Source organism: Moschus berezovskii, chromosome 7 (genome assembly GCF_049115385.1).
Source record: "Moschus berezovskii isolate FMDL1 chromosome 7, NW_MosBer_1.0, whole genome shotgun sequence".
Lineage (NCBI taxonomy): Eukaryota > Metazoa > Chordata > Mammalia > Artiodactyla > Moschidae > Moschus > Moschus berezovskii.
The window spans coordinates 111,478,159-111,498,122 of NC_142466.1; the positions used below are offsets into that span (position 1 = coordinate 111,478,159).

Below are 19,964 nucleotides of genomic sequence, written 5' to 3' on the forward strand. Positions count from 1 at the left end.
AGGAGATCTGAGAAGCCTCACTCATGGATGGAAAGAGAGCAGGAGTGTGACTGCCTCGGGCACGGTCACCGCCGCTGCATTTGAGGCGCAGGGGGTCATCTCTGCCCAGATGCTGAGCCTCCGAGCACTGTGTGTGCATGTAGACACAGGCAATCCGTTCCCGCTTCTCCCTGCCCTTGCCACCCGGAGCCATCCAGCTCACGGCCGCGGGGCCAGTGGTTGACCTTGAAGCTGGGCTGCCGTGCCCTTGGAGACTGGAAGGGTGGTTGGCTGGCCTTTGCGTGGAATCGGGAATCCAGTCTTGGGCTGTAGCGCTCAGCGGGCTCGCTTTCCTCATCTGCACCACAGGGAGAATGCCTTACACGGCCGTTATGAGAACGAAAGCGTCTCATTATGAAAACTGCTGAGCAGAGTGAAAAGAGGCAGCAGTCAGGAAAGCTGCGGTTCTTTTTATGCCATGTCCAACATGCTAGAGACACGAGTTCTGGGCACTTGTATAAGGGCTGAGTCAGAATGCTACCTTGTGGCTTCCCGGGTGGCCCCATTTCAATAAGCGGACTTTTGCCTCAGTGTCCCCTCCCTGTCTGTCCCAATTCCTTCCCTGCTTCTCAGAGGATCCAGTCAAGGCGGGACCCCCCCAGCCACAATGGCTGGTGGGCTGGTTCCCTGGCGGGGCTCCTCTGTCCTGACCGCCGGTCCGGCTCGTGTCGAGCTCACGGACCTGGTCTGAGATGGCCCTCCTGCTCCTCATTACAGCCACCCTGAGCTTCACCGCTTCAATCTGGCAGGCCTGAGGCTGAGCCTGGGAGGAGAGCTCTGCAGCTGGTCCTGGGATGCAGGCGTGAGGGCGTGGGCAGGCTGTGGCAGGGAGGACCAGCGCGGCTCTGGTCTTTAGTTCTTGCCCTGGGCAGCTGTGGCTCCATCCCACTTTGGCTCCTGTGAGAAGCCTTACCAGTCGCGCCTCCAAATTGTCCCGGGGAGAGGTTGTAGCACTGTCTTCATCCCACTTGGGATGTCAAAGCTTCTCAGGGCAGTCCCACCTCCCACTTCAGAAACATCCCTGAGTTAGACCCCAGGAGGCTTCCCAGGCTCTGAAGACAGCCCTGAGACTTAGAGGCACGTGCTTGAAGGACAGCCGCCCACTGCAGCCACCCTGATAGCCCGGAGGATGGTGGATACAGGCAGAGTCCACGGGAGCCAGCTCAGTGAGCTGCTTCTCACTCGGGGCCTCCACTTGGCCCATGCCCTTCTCACTCTAATGGTCTAGGTTCAAAAGTCACCTTCTTGAAAGGGGCTTTCCTAGCATCCTATCTGAAGGTGCCTAGCTGTGATTACTCCACTCCCCATTTTTCCTTCCAGACCCTTCTCTGGCAGACTGGCCAGTGGAGCTGCCTAGATAGGTTGTCTGGGTGTTGGGACAGGTTCACACAAGACCCGCCCCAGGCTTGGGTTGGGGTGGGTGGTTACAAAAGTGCATGCGTGCTAAGTCACTTCAGTCGTGTCTGACTCTTCGTGACCCTATGAACTATAACCCACCAGGCTCCTCTGTCCATGGGGTTTTCCCGGCAGGACTACTGCAGTGGGTTGCTGTGCCCTCTTGCAGGGGATCTTCCCGATGCAGGGATCGAACCCACGTCTCTTATGTCTCCTGCATTTGCAGATGGATTCTTTACTACTAGCAGCACTGCCTGGGAAGCCCTCTTTACAGAAGTGTGTGTGTGTGCTAAGTCGCTTCAGCCGTGTCCAACTCTTTGCGACCCTATGGACTGTAACCCACAAGGCTCCCCTGTCCATGGGATACTGGGGTGGGTTGCCATTTCTTTCTTCATCTTTATAGAAAACTAGGGGTCAGATGTCAGTGCTGGTCCAGGGAGAAGGTGCCAAAGGAATGCTAAAGCTTTGATTGATTTTCTGATATTAGGGTAGGAAATGTCCGAGTCAGGCATGCAGGCAAGGTAAACACCTAGCAAAAACTAACCAGGCAACAAGAAGTAGGAACTCAGGAGGAGACTGAAGGTCCGGTGTTATTTCCACAGACAGTGCCAGGCGGGCAGGAGTATCTTGGGGAAGGACCAGATGTAAGTTCTAGTTCTGCTTTGTCATTTGAAGGGCACGTTCCCATCTCTGGGTTTGTCTCCCTCAGTGTGACCACAACAGTGATGTCATTCAAGGTTGGGAGAAGTGACTACTTGTGTACACACCTCAGTGAAGACACATTTCTATCCTATAGGTCATTTTGAAACCCTGAAGGTAATGGGATTTTAAGACCGGGAAAGAGTCTCTTTTTGAGCCTTGGTACAAAGGGGAAGTGACCTGAAGTGGCCCCGAGAATTCTGGAGTGCCCTGCCTTCTAGTGACCATAGTTTTCCAAGCTCCAGATGAGAGCGGTCACTCCTGCATAGGCCAGCTCAGGTGTTCCTTTCTCAGCGACCTAGAGATCCCTGTCTCAATTCCCCACGCTGGGAGACAGGCCTCAGTTCAGGAGGAGCCTGCAGAATGTGTCGGCCTGGTAGACAGAGAAAACAGTAGGTCGTGGGCCTTGCGAGTGTGGATCTTCTTCCCTTCTGACTCAGTTACAACCAGCAACCTCTTTCATTGTTTGTACAGTCAGGTTCTACAGTTCCTGAGAGCGAAGCTTGAGTGGTGGGCGAAAGACTGGCTCCCTTACCCTTAAAACCAGTGTCTACAGCGTGGGCTGGCTCCATGGCCAACCTTTGCAGTGTATCAAGTGTCCAGTTGAACTTTGAACAACAGGAGTTTGAACTGTTCACCTCCTGTACACAGGGATTTTTTTTCAATAAATATGTACTGCTGGGTCCGTGGTCGGCTGAATCTGGGAATACAGAACTGTAGATGCAGAGGGCAGACTGACTACGTCCATAGCCGTTGTCGTGATTCCTGGGTGATGAGGCTCTGAGTTAAAGTGTTCCATGTTAATCCTAATTGCTGTAAATAAACAACCACCTCAGGAGTGTAGTTTTGAAGTTATCTAGTCTTTCTGCATCTCAGTTTCCTCCTCTGGATGATGGACATAATGGCATTATTTATCTCCTAGGATTTGTGCGTGCATGTGTGTGTGTGTGTGTGTAAGTTACATGTGTTTCTACCTGAGAAGCACTTATAATAGTACTTGGCATATATATAGAGCTGTTTCAAGTGTTTGATGATATTATTTTTGGCATCATCACTCATTTAAAGATGGTGAATTTGAGGGAGAGAAATCAGGTATTGTTTTCAAACTAGAGGAACTCATGTTGGGAGCTGGTGTGCACTTTTGCGTTTATCTTAGATCTTACTTTTCTGCAGAGAGATTTGTGATGGTTTATACTTCCCTGGTGGCTCTATCAGTAAAGAATCTGCCTGCTGTGCAGGACCCCTAGGTTCAATCCCTAGGTTGGGAAGATCCCTTGGAGAGGGAAATGGCAACCCACTCCAGTATTCTTGCCTGGGAAATCCCATGGACCGGGGAGCCTGATAGGTTACAGTCCAAGGGGTCGCAGAGTCAGACACAACTTAGCTACTAAACCTACCTACCTATGGGTTAAACAGAAGCAAAATTGAGTCATTGGGGTGCAAAAGGAAACAGGAAGGATCTAGAAGGAATAGATTATGCTTCAGACCTGAGCCGTGACAATTTGAATAGTGGCCAGTGAACTTGTCTTTAATTTACTCACAGTTTAGACAGCGAGGGAACATGCCAGATGGCATATGTTTCTCTTCCTGATCACAACCTCAAGTACACACTCATCTGCAGAAATGAACTCATTGGAGGCAGGGAGGGGGGACCAGACTCAATATGAATCTGTTATGTGGTTCCTTTATGTATAAATGATTCTGAGTGGAATTTACTATGGCTGTGTATCCAGGTTTACAAATGAAAAGCTGTCAAATGTGTGAATCTTACGTGACTCCTTTGGAAGATCCAGGGACTTTGCTTTTTGGAGCTGAAATATTAAATTAAAAATCATCGTGTAAATGAAAAACACATTATGAGTGTTAGTTGCCTCTCACCTAGCAGATGTATACTTAAATTTTAGATTTCTTTCCCTCCCTCTGCCCCAAACTCTTCCACGGAGCAGCTGCCTGAACCTAGGGCACGTGAACACGCCTGTCTGCTACTCCTGAATTAACTGCAAGAATTCACATCAGTCCCATCTATATACCAGCCAGGCAGATGCTCAGTAGCCAGTCACCGTGTCAAGTGTGGCCCTAGGGAGCAGAAGGAGGAGACCGTTTACTGAGTACCAAGTCTATGCCAGACACTTTCAGGGACACTTTATACATACTGTTGCATTTGCCGTAGTCATTTGAGGCAGCTGTTGTTATTTCTGATTTATGGATAAAAGCGTTTGAGGCTTAGAGAAGTTGCGGAGCTTAACCAAGATCACATAGCTGGTTCTGTAGCAGAGCTAGAACTTGAAACCATCGGTCAATTGGTTTGTTCATCGATTTAGCGCATCTGTCTTCCGTGTCTGATTCTGCTAAGGAGTGATTCCTGCCCTCACCACATCTGCAGTCTGGTTGGGGAGGCAGTTTTCTAATTCCTTGCCTAGTGGCCTTGTTATAATCAATCTCAAGCCTTAGTATTAAAGACATGTATTGTGTTCTGTCCATGAAGCCATTTACATTCCATTTGACTGCTCTTGGAGTTTCCGTTAAGTGGAGAAGAAAGAATGACGTGTGACTGAGAAAGGGAGCTGAATGATAATGTTAAATACTTCTTACACCGAAGATCTCCTGTATGGAGACGGTGTCTCGGAGCCAGCCTCCAGTAATTTCCCAAGAGACGTTTAGAAAGTGAAATCTGGCCTGGAGCAGTCCCTTGGAGCAAAGTCCTGGCCCAGGGAGGCCGTGAACTTCTCTGGCGACAAGTCGGAGTTGAGGGTGCAGGTTTGTCTTCCTATAAGAAGCTGGCTTCGGAGAAACTAATGAAACAGACTTCTTAGGAGGTTCGTAGTGTTGCCAGCTTGCAAATATAGCTCCCCCACCATGGTGTTCCCTGGAGGAAGGGCCAGTCAACACTATTCTTCTTTTCTTTCACCCCTCTGTCTCCCCAAGGGGCCACCTTCCCTATAAGACCAACATCTGCGTTTCGTGGTATCTTCACTCTTTCTTGACAGCCCTTCCTTTTGTTGTATTAGAGACTCAGGATGGTGCCGGAAAGCCTGGAGTAGAAATTTTCTAGATGCCTTGTAGCTGAACCAGAGGTGCAGAGTAAGTCCATTTGGGGGCTGAAAGGACCTTGCACTACTCTGTTTAATGTCTGGCCACTACCAAGGCCTAGGATGCCTCCACTGCCAGGGGCTCACTGCTCCTGTGACTGCCTGTTCCCTAGATGGCTTTGGTCACTAGATTTCTTTTCTGACGTGAGGGCCACTTGTCCCTGTGTAGATTTCACTGTCGGACTCTCATTCTTCTTCTGTCACCTAGTAGAGTAAGTCTGCTCTGTCCTTTCCATGACAGGCCTTTAGAGAGCTGGAAACAGAGGGTCCCTCCCTTGCTGCAGTGAGCAGGGGCTATTCCATTTTTCTTTGTCTAAAGAGCTGGGGAGTCCAGAATTCTCACGATCCCCTCTGTCTCAATATGCAGCATTCAGAAACTGAAAGATTGATTGGGACTTCCCTGGTGGTTCAGTGGTTCGCAATACACCTTGCAATCCCGGGGACACGCGTTCCGATCCCTGGTCCTGGAAGATCCCGCAGGCCGAGGGGCAATAAGGCCGATGCATCACAACTGCTGAGCCCACACCCTGGAACCTGTGCTCCACAGATGCAGTGAGAAGCCTGTTCGCTGCAACTGGAGAGCAGCCTGAGCATCAGTGAAGACCCAGAATAGCCAAAAGTAAATTAAGGAAAAAAAAAAGACAAATATATTAATGAAACATCTATTAATTGAGTGCAACCTTTTCAAATGGGCCTGTTTGTGACCTCACAATTCTTCCCAATAACTTCCAGGCAGCTATTATAAATTTGCTGTTGTTCTTTAGTCACTCAGTTGTGTCTGACTCTGCAACCCCATGGACTGCAGCCTACCAGGCTCCTCTGTCCATGGAGATTGCCAGGCAGGAGTACTGGAGTGGGTTGCCATTTCCTTCTCTAAGGGATCTTCCCAACACAGGGATCGAACCCACATCTCCTGCAAGTCTCTTGCATTGCAGGCAGATTCTTTACCTCTGAACCACTGGGGAAGCCCTTATTATAAATTGATTTCTTAATAATCAAACCTTAATTGTGCAGCTGATGTGTTGAAGCTCTGTGTCCTACAGATGTGAAAACAGAAGAACAGTCCATGCCCTCATGGAATTCTCAGCTTGCTTTGAAGCTAACCCTGTGAGCTAACTGAGTTGGAAGCCCTTTGCTGCCTTGAACTGGGATTTGGGGTGGAGGTAGATGAATTTTCAAAGCTTATTCTAATGCTCACCTTAAGGGTGTCCATGTGGAGGGTAGTCATTTGCCTCCATTGAACTGAGTCTGCTGTGTTCTTGTCTCCCAAATTATGTTTGAACACCTGGGACCTGCTCCACTCTGCCTTCTGCAAATTGCTTAGAAGTCCTTGATTGTGGGAAAGCATAGCTACAGAGACTCTCAGTGCCCCTGGGGCGTTGAGGTAATTGGGGTACTCCAGGCCTCATTTTGCTCTGGAAAGCAGAGGCACTTTTGGATAAGCTTTTCTACCCACACCTGCTGCTGCTGCTGCTGCTGCTAAGTCACCTCAGTCGTGTCCGACTCTGTGTGACCCCATAGACGGAAGCCCACCAGGCTCCCCCATCCCTGGGATTCTCCAGGCAAGAACACTGGAGTGGGTTTCCATTTCCTTCTCCAATGTGTCAAAGTGAAAAGTGAAAGTGAAGTCGCTCAGTCGAGTCCTACCCTTAGCGACCCCACGGACTGCAGCCTACCAGGCTCCTCCATCCATGGGATTTTCTAGGCAAGAGTACTGGAGTGGCTTGCCATTGCCTTCTCCGGTACCCACACCTAGGTCAATTCAATTCAGTGATGTTCCAGCCGTACCTGGAAAATTCCCTTTCTTTCTTTCTTTCATTTTAGTAACCCTTCATAGTTAATGCTTGTAAATAAAAAACTCGAGAGGTCCGCTGCTTTTGCTCACTTCTCATCCGCCCTTGAGAAAGGAGGGTTCTCAGCGTGGTGGGGCTTCTGTCCAAAATTGGAGAATGCTCTCCAAGAGGCCACATGTGTGGAAAGTCCCTGGAGAAGTCATTTTCATGGGGCATGTCTTTGAAATGACTGATATTATGGTGGTTTTTTTCCTCTGAATGTCCACTGGATTTCACCCTCTTTGGCTGTGAGACAGTCTCATCCCATAGTCACAGGAGAGGCTGCTGTCTGGGGCTCTTGATAGAGCAGTTCCTTTCCTGTTTCTTAAAATCCCGCCATTAGATTCTGACCCAGTGAGATAAAGAGGTGGGTGAATGGGAACTGAGTTCGAATCCATATTGACTGTCTGGCCACTTGGGAGAAATTACTTCTTTTCTGAGTTTGTTTCCACTTGCAGTGATGATCAGGGAACAGTCAGTGATCTGAATAGCAAAATAAGATGAGGCTTAAAGACCTCCCCTCCTAGGCCTGATCAAATGTATTCTATTAACATGTAATGATTGAGAAACAACGGAACAAGCTCCATTCTAGGTGCTGAAATGCAGCAGAGGGAAAATGCATTTGAAGTCCCTGCTGTCACGAAGCTTGATTTCTGGAAAACATATACACAACTAAGTAGACCAGTAGAATGTTCTGTGGAAATACACGCTATTGAGAAAAAGAGAGTCCTGGGGGTGGGAGAGCATGTGTGTGTTTATGTAGGAGATGAGGGAAAGGTTCATCAAGAAGACGACATTGGGAGGACACCTGAAGGATGTGCGCCATGCTTGAGTGGGTGGGGAATATTCCAGGCCAAGGGTCTGCAGTGGGAGAGCAATCGCTGATTGCTGGATTCACAGAGCAGCAGGAAGCCAGTGTGTCAGAGCATCTTGTGATCAGGATAAAAGAATTGAGGCCAGGGAAGCATCAGGACACAGATCACTCAGGGCTTCGAAGGCCACTGTGACACTTTGGCTGTGCTCTAAGCCAGAAGGTGAGCTCTGGAGGCTTTTAAGCAGAGGAATGCAACCCAGCATTTCAGGAAGATGGCACTGGGGGACCAGGCCCTGGAACAGAGGGTCCTTGGCTTCCTTTTCAATGCTGCCCCAGCTGCTCAAGAGAATCTGGAGCGATTGCTGTCTAAACCAGGCTTTAGAGGCTGAGAGAAGGTAAAACAAGAGCAACTAAGTCATCAGGTGTCAGTCTGCAGTCTGGACGAGCCTCCCTCTGTCTGCAGGGAGAAGCGGTCAGGAGGGAGGACAGAAGTCTCAAAGCTGCAAGGCCTGGGACAAACCAAAGGCATAGAGAAGTAGAAAATGTGAATTTGGCCTTCACAAGCAGTGATTGGGGATTAGCACACAAAAGTTAATTAGTGATGGGACATCCATACCTATGGATGCATGCCGGGGAAGTGGGGTCCTCGTCAGGGGTCCTGGCAGAGTCTGAGTGGGGACTGGACACATGGCCATAACCTTCCCTCCCTGTCCCCACCCTGTTCTGCCCATCCCCCCACACAGTGTACTTTTGCAACAGGTGATGAGCAAGAGGGTTTGTGGTTGTTGATGGGAAGCTCTGTGTAGCATAGCGGGAGGCGAGGGCAGAAGGGGCGCCTGCCATGCCTTGCTGCCTTGGACTGGGTGTGAACCCCTCCTAGAAAGAGGGACTAGAGTAATAGCAGAGAAAGAGTTTTCCCGAGAGTGTCCTGTGAGTCTGGGAGCCCCTAGCCCTATCAACACATCTGCAAGGAAGCGTTCTCTTAAAGCCGGAGGAGGCTGCCATCTGCTGGTTGAATGCGGTATTTCACCCAGGTGCTCAGCTTTGGACAAAAATCTTTCAATGCTAAAGAATCATCTGCGTGGGCATTTTCTCCAGGTCAGGCGCTGCCCGTAAAACATTGCAGGCAGATTCTTTACCATCTGAGTCATCAGGGAAGCCCTTTAAATCATCACCAATTCTCATCAGCATATGTCCTCTTTATTCTCGTTTTTAGGGATGCTCAAAAAAATTAAGTACCTAGATCCAGGTCATTCACGAAGTGAAAAACTTGGAATTCAACCTCAGCCTTGACTACAAACATGACTACTTGAAGAAGTTGTTATGATCAAATCAGCTCTGCGAACTGTGAGTGTTGTGAGGGGACTGGCAAATGCAGGTGTTCTGTGTGTGCTGAGCGTAAAACTGGAGACAGGATAGATCTGCGGATGGATGGATGCACCTCAAGGTGCTCCCTCCCAGGGGCCCACAGACTCAGGTTTCAGTCCCATCTCTGGCCTTTCAGGTCTTTTGACCTTGGAGAGGTCATCTCAGAGCTCTGATATACAACTTTATCTAACTGCAAATGTACTGGGCTAATTGTGGGAGCTACTTATTTTGACTGAGTGTATGTGTGTCTCTGTGTGTGTTTTCTTCTGTAACATCTTGCAATCTGTTTTCTAGTCTTGGTGAGGCTGGGGCGATTCTCAAGAGGACAGCGTCTCCCTGTTCCCCTTCCCAGACGGTAAAGAATCTGCCTACAATTCAGGAAACCCAGGTTCGATCTCTGGGTCGGGAAGATCCCCTGGAGAAGGGAATGGCTACCCACTCCAGTATTCTTGCCTGGAGAATTCGATGGACAGAGGAGCCTGGCGGGCTACTCTGGGGTCGAAAAGAGTTGGACACAACTGAGCGACTAACACTTTCTGGTGAGGGGGCGGGGCGAGGGAGTAAGCCCTCTGCTGGCTCCTGATATACCACAGCACCCAAATCCTGGCATGGTGCAGGCGGCTGGAGTCCAGGGCCCCGCTGGACACAAGTGGACAGACAGATGCCTTTCTAGTGCAGGAGTGAGCTTTCTCATGGGTGACGCTGGTTATGTATCTCTTGGCCTAAACACCTCCGGCACTCTCAGCTCTGCCCAGAAGATGCAAAGCCTTCAAGGTGAGGCCCTGCACGCCTCCACCCGTGGTGTCCAGCCTCAGCTTGCCCTGGCATCACCATGGTCCTCATGCTAGCCACAGCAACCTCGAGGGGCCTCCCCGATTCTCCTACCCAAATGCTGAAGAGCAATGCCCTAGCACTCCCAGGCCCTGCAGCCCTCCCCGTTCCGGGAGCTAATGGAACCTTGACTATAGCTCGCCACATCCTTAATTAGTCTGGCTTCACTGAGACCACAGGGAAAATCCCTTGCAGGAATAGAAGGCACCTCAAAAACAGGGGTGTAGACATGAATAGCAAGCCTGTTTTTGAGCTGCTCTCAACTCCTAGAGGGGATTTTCCCTGTTGTCTCAATGAAGCAGGGTTTCTCTGGTGGCTCAGTGGTAAAGAATCTACCTACCAAGCAGGAGACACAAGTTTGATGCCTGGGTTGGGAAGATTCCCCTGGAGAAGGAAATGGCAACCCACTCCAGTATTCTTGCCTGGGAAATTCTATTTACAGAGGAGCCTGGCAGGTTACAGTCCATGGGGGCTGCAAAGAGTCAGACGGGACTTAGTGACTAAACAGCAGCAGCAGCAGACATAGATAACTTGCTGAGACTTCAAGCCCTATGGATTTTCCCTTCTAAACATCTCTCAGAACTATATGCTTCGTGTCTGTTAATAGGAACACACTTACACATACTCCATCACCTTTAACCTGGACTCCTGCAGTGACCTTCTTACAGCTGTCTCCCATCTGTACCTCCAGCCCAAGTACAAAGTGCAGCAAAAAGGTTTTTTCTTTAATTGAAGAGTAATTGATTTATAGCATTGTGTTAATTTTAGGTGCAAGCAGAGATTCACGCATTTACTCGTTCATTTACACATATATGTTCTTTTCCATATTCTTTTCCCCTATCGGTCATTACAAAATATTGAGTAGAGCTCCTGTGCTATATAGTAGGCCCTGTTTATCTGTGTTAATACAGAGTAGTGTGTGTGTGTTAATCCCAACCTCTTAAATTATCCCTTCTTCCGCTCCTGTTTCCCCTTTGTTTTCTATGTCTGTGAGTCTCTTTCTGTTTTGGAAAAAAGTTCTTTCTTTTTTCTGATTCCACATATAAGTGATATCATGTGATATTTGTCTTTGTCTAATTTACTTCACTCAGTATGATAATCTCGAAGTCCATCCAGGTTGCTGCACATGGCGTTATTTCATTCTCAAAAAGATGTTTAAAAAAAAAAAACAGCATGAGCATTATACTCCTCTGCTTAAAATTCCTTGGTAGCTTCCCATTGCATTCAGGGAAAAGAGCAAAATCCTTATTCTGGACCCAAAGAACCTGTGGAGTTGGAGTTGCTGCTGCAGCCTCCCTTGCTCCGGGCCTCTGGCTCGCTTTCTGAGCAGCCTGGCAGCCCCGGGACCTCTGGGAACACGCTGCCCTCTGCCTCGGCTCCCTCTCTCACTGGTTAACTCCTGCTCATCATGTACGTTGTGATTCACGTGCCCTTCCTCAGGGAAGCCATCCTACTCCGGTCCCGGCTAGATGTTCTGCTAGTCTCTTGCATGTGCTTCCAAAGCGTGCCTTCAGTCTGCAGGAACGCATTTGCTTGTCTGATGTGAACGTACAACTCAGAACGCCAGCCTCTTCCTGGCATGAAGACTGTGTGAGGGCGGGACGCGTGCTGGTTTGTTCACTTAGTGCTGGGCACGTGTGGGTCACTCAGCACGGACTTTTAAATGAAAAGTGAAACGAGAATCTTGGGAGATGAGAGCCCATCAGCGGAGCCCCCAGGGAACCCCCGGATACTCTGGGGCTGGCCAGGTGTGGTGGGGAGGAGAGTGGCAGGGGCGGGGCAAGCCGAGAAGGGGAGAAGGTGGGATGGCTCGTGGTCCCAAAGGATGGGGCTCTGTGGCGGATGCTGAAGGTGGTGGTGGGGAAGCAGCTCAGAGGCTCTTTGGCCTGCATTCCTTGCTGAAGGTCAGACGTCCCTCCGCAGGTGTCCGGGGGGCCGTGCTCAGGCTGTGTGCCCAAACCCCGCTCCCACGGGGAGGAGGCCGGAGTATTTCCCCCTGTGGCTTCCATGGTGGGAGGTAGGGTTCGCATCCGGTGGGAGATTCTCCAAAACTAGGAAGGAGTTGAGATTCTGGGAAGCCGTTAAATGACCAGCGTCCACTGCAGGGAGAGAGGCATGAGTAGAAATGGCGGGGCGGCTGTAACGGTGCTGCAGGGTGTCTGCGTGTCCCCAGGAGTGGGCACACCTGTCACGGTGCCCCAGAAAGGTTGAAGGAGAGGGACTATTTCCAATGGAGTGGGTCGGCTGGAGGAGGACCAGAGGGGCCAGCACGATTCCCCAGGTCTACTAGCAGCTGATATGCACAGAACATTGCTGCTGGAAGGGGCAAGTACGGGGAGCAGTTTTCTGAAACTTGTAGAGGGATTTGTGTGGAGACAGTCAGTCGATGAGGGGCTGAGACTCTTCTGGGGGAAACTCACACCCATCTTGATGGCTAACTCTCCACGATGGCCTCGAGATGGCGCTGGAAAAGGGGTTCCCTGACTCATCCCCCACCCCTTCTCCACCAGTCTGCTTCCTTCCATGACCCTGTGCTGGCCGCCAGAAGCCTGGGGTCACGGGAGTCCATCGGTCTCATTCTTGAAGGGCGGTCTTTAGGATGCAGAGCAGGAAGCAGGGAGCAGAGCAGATGGGGAAGGGCAAAGAGAAGACCAGACACCCTGGAAATGCGTTTCTGGTGGAGGCCTATGGAGTGCATCATGGGAGTGGTGGTGGGCTTGCACGTTGAGGGTGGAACAGGATTTCATAGGACCTTTGAAGATGGAGGCGGGTGCTTGAACAAAGCCACCGAGCCAGCCACCGAAAGATTGTTTGAGAAATACTGAGCTCACACTTTGGACCAGCACTTGTGGAGTGCAGAAACCCAGTGCGGAGGTTTTGAGTGCCATGGCCTCATGCCTTCTGCCCACCTAGTCCCTGAGTGGACGCAGCTGCAATCTTCTGAAGGCCGTGAATAAAGGCTCTTGTTTGACGTGGCCTCTTCACCAAGAGACTTTGACTCTTGTGTAGCTTCTGGGGAACGCCTTTCCAGCTTACTGTATCTGTCTTTCTTGGGAGGGGTAGGCTGAGGCTCAGGGGCTCCCGAGTCGGCAGTCAGGAGAGGGTTAAGTCCCCCACGTAAGGCTTGGTTGTTCCAGGGAGCCGGTTTATTTGGGTTTACACAGCAAGGCTAGTGTTGCTATGGCTGGCTTGCAGGCAACAAGTCTTATGATCTGGAAGAGCAAACTGTGTATATAACATGACAGCATTTATTAAAGCAAGATAAACTCAGCAGCAAAGGATCTGGCTGGAACCATAAATTCCTCTGATTCTCCTTTCTGAGCCATCACATTCCATTTGAGTGAGGCCTATCAGCCCCAAACATTTCCATTAAATAAAGTCGATTTGTTGAAAATCCCTAAGAGAATGAATTGAGAATCGCCCCCTCCCTCCACCCCCAATCCCTGTTTGAAAAGAGAAATGTGTAATGTGTGGTTCTGACTCACACTGTCTGAGTACAAACAGGTCTGCTGTTCTGGGCAGTGAGTCCCTCCATCACTAGAGGTATTCAGACCACACTGGGTGATGCAGAGCTCTCTTCCTTTTAGGGGGCATCGAGCGGGGAGAAGGGGGCATTCCTAGGAGACATTGTCCCTCAGACTTCAGGTCATATGAGCCTAATGACAGATCCTGGTGACTTCCCCACACCCCGCATTCTGCACCGCGGCACATGTACCCCAGGGAAGGAGGGATTGTCATCAGAGACTTGGGGGAGAGCAGGGACATGGGGACCAGAAAACCTGAGTTTAAATCCTAGTTCTACTATTAACTGGGCTGGTAGCCACTGAAATCAACCCTGAATCTTCACTGGAAGGACTGACGCTGAAGCTGAAGCTCCAATACTTTGGCCACCTGATGCAAAGAGCTCACTTGTCCCAAAGACTCATTGGAAAAGACCATGATGCTGGAAAAGACTGAAGGCAGGAGGAGAAGGGGACGACAGAGGGTGAGATGGTTGGATGGACTCTGGGAGATGGTGAGGGATAGGGAGGCCGGGCGTGCTGCCATCCGTGGGGTCACAAAGAGTCGGACACGACTGAGAGCTGAACAGTAAGAACAAAGTATCCATGCACAGGTCATTCCATCCTATGACCCCCCCAGTCCCCCATGTATCGAGTGACAGTAGCCATCACCCATATTTATGCTGGGCGCCTTGCAAAGGGCCTCGTGGGATGATATCTTTTATTTTCCACAGAAATGCTATGAAATTAAGAAGTCTGTGTACCCCTACTTTATCGATCAGAAAACTGAGGCCTGGAGAGGTTAAGGAGCTAAGGAACGGTGGAGCCAAGGTCAGAACTTAAGCCTCTGGGGACCGTCACCCTTGCTCCATCACAGTCGCCACCTCATCTGTGGCGTTTAGGAGATTACTTTAGAAAACGGGTATAAAGGTATCTTTTAAAGTAATAAACTGCTAGTTTTGGAAGCGTTGAGCAGGAAGCTGAACCTTTTTTTTATATTAATGTTTTTGGCTGCTCCAGGTCTTATTTGAAGCTCATGGTAACTTTAACTGAGGCATGGGGGCTCTGGTTCCCTGTGCAGGAACTTTAACTGAGGCATGGGGGCTCTGGTTCCCTGTGCAGGAACTTTAACTGAGGCATGGGGGCTCTGGTTCCCTGTGCAGGAGCCGAACCCAGATTCCCAGCACTGCCAGTGTGCAGCCTTAGCCACTGGGCCACCAGGGAAGTCCCTGAATCTTCAGTTACAAGCATTTTCCAAACTTGTTCAAATTGGAAAATATTTTCCTCTCTCCCAGCCCGCAGTCTCCCTTTCCTTCCTCCCCTCCCTCTTGGCCACCACCCCTCCTTACCTCTCCCTTCCCTCCTCTCCCACTTTGTTCAGATACATTGTCTTCGGTGGAATTCAGGCTTGACAATCAATGAAAGGAAAACCAACAGTCAAATTTAAAAGTACTTGTGCTTTTATTAAAAAAAAAAAATACAATCAGGTACTGTCCAGATGTGTTTTGGAAAGGAAGATCTCTTTAAAAATCCTTAGTTTACATCATCATCATTATTATTATTATATTAATAATATTAATCGTATCCTTAAAATTGAAACAGCATTGCTTTTCTGAACGTAAAAAAAGGGACGGCTTCAAGACACACATTGAATCACTACTAACAAAAATAATGATAATTAATTATACACCTTTGTGTAAAATACAATTGGTTCTAAGACAAACTACCACTGTACAGCCTACCCCGCTCCCATCCCCAGAGCCACCCAAGAGAAAGAAAATCATTGTGATGCTGCTGCTGGAAGACTTTTGCTGAATCAAACAACAGAATGGAAACCTGCTGGACACTGTGGTCTTTGGTGTGAAGGAAGTCATCGCGGAGTGGCTGAGGCCGGCTGCTGCAGGCCCCGACGATCCATGGTCAACTTTCACTCCTGCCGGACGCCCAGGTGTGGCTTAATGGTCAGACGCTCACATGGATGCTTTGGTAAAATCATCTTCGATCTCTGGGCCCTACTCCTCTCCCCGAGTTGTCCCCGGAAACTTATGCCCTTTTGCGCCTGCCTTCGAGGTTTCGGAAGTTGCTGGGTCTCAGCTTCATCTCAGCAAACTGGATTGAATGCTCGTGGCCCTTCCAGTGGAACCAGTTAACACCCTGTGAAGGAGAGAAGACCTTCAGATTGGTTTCCATCAGACAAGGTATTCGCTGACCATTGCTATTTAGGTCGGGGGACAAAATGAGCCCCATTTCAAACGTGTGGATCCCAAGGGGGAAGGGGAGGGTGAATTGGGAGATGGGGATTGTCATATATACACTATTGACAACTATGTATAAAATAGGTAACTATTTATCTGGTTAATAGTAGGTTCTATTAACTTGAAGCTACTATATAGCACAGGGAACTCTTCTCAATGCTCTGTGATGATGTAAATGGGAAGGAGATCCAAAAATGAGTGGATATATATATACGTGGGGCTTCCCTGGTGGCTCAACAGTAAAGAATCCACCTGTCAATGCAGGAGACGTGGGTTTGATCCCTGGGTCAGGAAGATCCCCTGGAGAAGAATATGGCAACCCACTCCAGAATTCTTGCCTGGGAAACCCCATGGACAGAGGAGCCTGGCTGGCTACAGGTCATGGGGTGGCAAAAAGTCAGATATGACTTAGCAACTAAATAACAACAGCAACATATATATATGTGTGTGTGTGTGTGTGTGTGTGAGCGTGCGTGCATGCACATGTAGCTGATTGACTTTGTTGTACAGTGGAAACTAACACAACATTCTAAAACAACTATACTTCAATAAAAATTAATTTAAAGGAAGAAGATGAGCTCTGTTTCAGCTTGGCCATTTGGAAGCTCACGGCTGTATCCTGCTGATCTGTTTATTGATTTGTATAATGAAAACTTTCAAAAGACCTGGCTGAAACAGTTTTTTTTTTTTTTTCTTTCTAACTTTAGGCAGAAGTCACCTGAGTTTGCATTGAACTTTGATCTGCCATCTTGAGATAAAGTGGTGGCTGATGAAACTGGCCATCATTAGGATTACATGCTGCAAGAATTTGGGTCATGATCAGAGCTTATGGAATTGAGTGGCTATATGCGGGGCGGGGTGGGGGCGGGGTGGGTGGGTCTGTACTTCACAGGATTCCTACGACGTGTTTTATTAACAATAGGGGTTGGTATGGCACAGCACAAAGAACATAGGTGGACTCAGGTTTTGCAACCTTACACAGGAAGCTGAATCTTTGTGTTCTTACTTGAGAGATAAACATCTTGAACAAGTTATCAAAAGGTTCTGGGCCTCGGTTTTACTATTTTTCTTCTTCAGGGCTAATAATGCTAACCTTGGAAGGACACTGTGAAGATTAAATTAGTCTGTAGAGGAGCTGCCGCCATGCTGGGCCCATCATAGGCGCTCAGTAAATATCACTCCCCTATCTCAAGTACCGGAGAAGGCAATGGCAAGCCACTCCAGTATTATTGCCTAGAAAATCCCATGGATGGAGGAGCCTGGTAGGCTGCAGTCCGTGGGGTTGCTAAGGGTCAGACATGACTGAGCGACTTTACTTTCACTTTTCACTTTCACACATTGGAGAAGGAAATGGCAACCCACTCCAGTGTTCTTGCCTGGAGAATCCCAGGGACGGGGGAGCCTGGTGGGCTTCCGTCTATGGGGTCACAGAGACTCGGACACGACTGAAGTGACTTAGCAGCAGCAGTAGCATCTCAAGTACGGAGGCATAGCCTCAGAACTCTGGCCAAAGATTTTCCTTAAGAAAAGACTGTACTCGTCTCAGGGCCTCCTGGTTCTGGGTTTGGCCCTTCAGCAAAGTCGGCAGGAGGTCGACTCTGCCGGCTGAGCCCCACAGACCGCTTGTCCTCCTAGGGTGGGGGTCAGCTTCAGAGAGTCCTCCTGTGGGGCCTCCCCTACCCACCGCCCACCCCACTCCATGCACCGAGCCCGCTTCTCTTCAGGTTTCACAGGGCTGGGATGGAGCACGTCCACAGAGAAGACAGTGGCTGGTGAAATGGTGGAAAGTATAGAGGCTTTGTTTAATGCTAATTTTTGGCATTGATTGATACTGGACAGCCTCTGAACCTGATGGGGATGGGCTCTGAGAATACCCAGAGGTGAGCTGGACTCAGTTTAGGGGCAGATGTGTCTGTAGTTAACTCAGCTTGGTCCTGCGCTGCCTCCCCCTGCCCTCGTCCTCTCCTCCGATTGAGGTTCAGAGCTGGAAGTGAGTCCTCCTTGTGCTACAGTGGAGACTGAAGCCAGAGAGGGAAAGCGACTTCACGGAGGCCACACAACAGCCAGAGCAGAGCCAGAGCTGGGACTGAGCTCCCAGTGGCCTTTTATGTCAGCTCCTTCTTCCAAAGTTGGATGCTGCTGCTGCTACTGCTGCTAAGTCGCTTCAGTCATGTCTGACTCTGTGCAACCCCATAGACGGCAGCCCACCAGGCTCCCCCATCCCTGGGATTCTCCAGGCAAGAACACTGGAGTGGGTTGCCATTTCCTTCTCCAATGCATGAAAGTGAAAAGTGAAAGTGAAGTCGCTCAGTCGTGTCCGACTCTTTGCGACCCCATAGATGGCAGCCCACCAGGCTCCTCCATCCCTGGGATTCTCCAGGCAAGAACACTGGAGTGGGTTGCTATTTCCTTCTCCAATGCATGAAAGTGAAAAGTGAAAGTGAAGTCGCTCAGTCGTGTCCGACTCTTCCCAACCCCATGGACTGCAGCCCACCGGGCTCCTCCGTCCATGGGATTTTCCAGGTGAGAGTACTGGAGTGGGGTGCCATTGCCTTCTCCAAAAGTTGGATGGAAGGATGGAAAAAGAAGTTTCCTTCTTGCATGTAGCTTTTTTTTTCCCCTCCCAAAGGACCTTGTGTTATACTGATGTTAGGGAACCAGGAGATAAAGGAGGGCAGTAGTTCTCAGAGTGGGTGTAGTATTGAGGCCACATATAGGGTGGAGAAAACACAAGACTGGTGTTCAGATGTGTCCTTCAAGTCTTGCCTCCTCTATAAAACAGATACGAAAAGCCATGTCCTGGTCCCCTCGCAGAGCAAAGGTGATGCACACAGAGAGAGAAGGCGACAATGCTTTGAAAAGGGTCAGAAATTATGTCAAGATAAGGTGTGCATTTAAGGCCACAACAATCATTTGCAGGTAGTTAACTCAACATAAAGAAATAGAGGAAAACAACAGAATAGGAAAAACAAGAGAGCTCTTCAAGAAAATTAGAGATTCCAAGGGAACATTTCATGCAAAGATGGGCTCGATAAAGGACAGAAATGGTATGGACCTAACAGAAGCAGAAGATATTAAGAAGAGGTGGCAGGAATACACAGAAGAACTGTACAAAAAAGATCTTCACGACCAAGATAGTCACGATAACGTGATCACTGACCTAGAGCCAGACATCTTGGAATGTGAAGTCAAGTGGGCCTTAGAAAGCATCACTACGAACAAAGCTAGTGGAGGTGATGGAATTCCAGTTGAGCTATTTCAAGTCTTGAAAGATGATGCTGTGAAAGTGCTGCACTCAATATGCCAGCAGATTTGGAAAACTCAGCAGTGGCCACAGGACTGGAAGAGGTCAGTCTTCATTCCAATCCCAAAGAAAGGCAATGCCAAAGAATGCTCAAACTACCGCACAATTGCACTCATCTCACACGCTAGTAAAGTCATGCTCAAAATTCTCCAAGCCAGGCTTCAGCAGTATGTAAACCGTGAACTCCCAGATGTTCAAGCAGGTTTTAGAAAAGGCAGAGGCACCAGAGATCAAATTGCCAACATCCGCTGGATCATGGAGAAAGCAAGAGAGTTTCAGAAAAACATCTATTTCTGCTTTATTGACTATGCCAAAGCCTTTGACTGTGTCGATCACAATAAACTGTGGAACATTCTGAAAGAGATGGGAATCCCAGACCACCTGACCTGCCTCTTGAGAAACCTGTATGCAGGTCAGGAAGCAACTGTTAGAACTGGACATGGAACAACAGACTGGTTCCAAATAGGAAAAGGTGTACGTCAAGGTTGTATATTGTCACCTTGCTTATTTAACTTATATGCAGAGTACATCATGAGGAACGCTGGGCTGGAAGAAGCACAAGCTGGAATCAAGATTGCCGGGAGAAATATCAATAACCTCAGATATGCAGATGACACTACCCTTATGGCAGAAAGTGAAGAGGAACTCAAAAGCCTCTTGATGAAAGTGAAAGAGGAGAGTGAAAAGGTTGGCTTGAAGCTCAACATTCAGAAAACGAAGATCATGGCATCTGGTCCCAACACTTCATGGGAAATAGATGGAAAAACAGTGGAAACAGTGTCAGACTTTGTTTTTTTGGGCTCCAAAATCACTGCAGATGCTGATTGCAGCCATGAAA

General features: G+C 49.1%; 1 protein-coding gene and 1 long non-coding RNA gene across 11 annotated transcripts in view; one reads left to right on the forward strand and one right to left on the reverse strand.

Moving 5' to 3' along the window:
• The first annotated feature begins 6,884 nt into the window (after positions 1-6,884).
• LOC148777512 (uncharacterized) overlaps positions 6,885-19,964 on the forward strand; it is a 61,969-nt gene continuing 48,889 nt past the window's right edge. For 3 of the 4 annotated variants that reach the window (XR_016037917.1, XR_016037913.1, XR_016037914.1), the window contains exons 1-2: positions 6,885-9,215; positions 9,531-9,591. This is a non-coding gene — a long non-coding RNA (uncharacterized LOC148777512). The remainder of the gene's footprint in view (positions 9,216-9,530; positions 9,592-19,964) is intronic. The other variant, XR_016037915.1, reaches the window with a different exon arrangement.
• Positions 15,036-19,964, reverse strand: part of TNC (tenascin C) — a 107,335-nt gene continuing 102,406 nt past the window's right edge. For all 7 annotated transcript variants that reach the window (XM_088838311.1, XM_055427742.2, XM_055427743.2 and 4 more), the window contains one exon: positions 15,036-15,721. In XM_088838311.1, the coding sequence (XP_088694437.1) occupies positions 15,611-15,721 (111 nt within the window). In that variant the 3' untranslated portion in view covers positions 15,036-15,610. The remainder of the gene's footprint in view (positions 15,722-19,964) is intronic.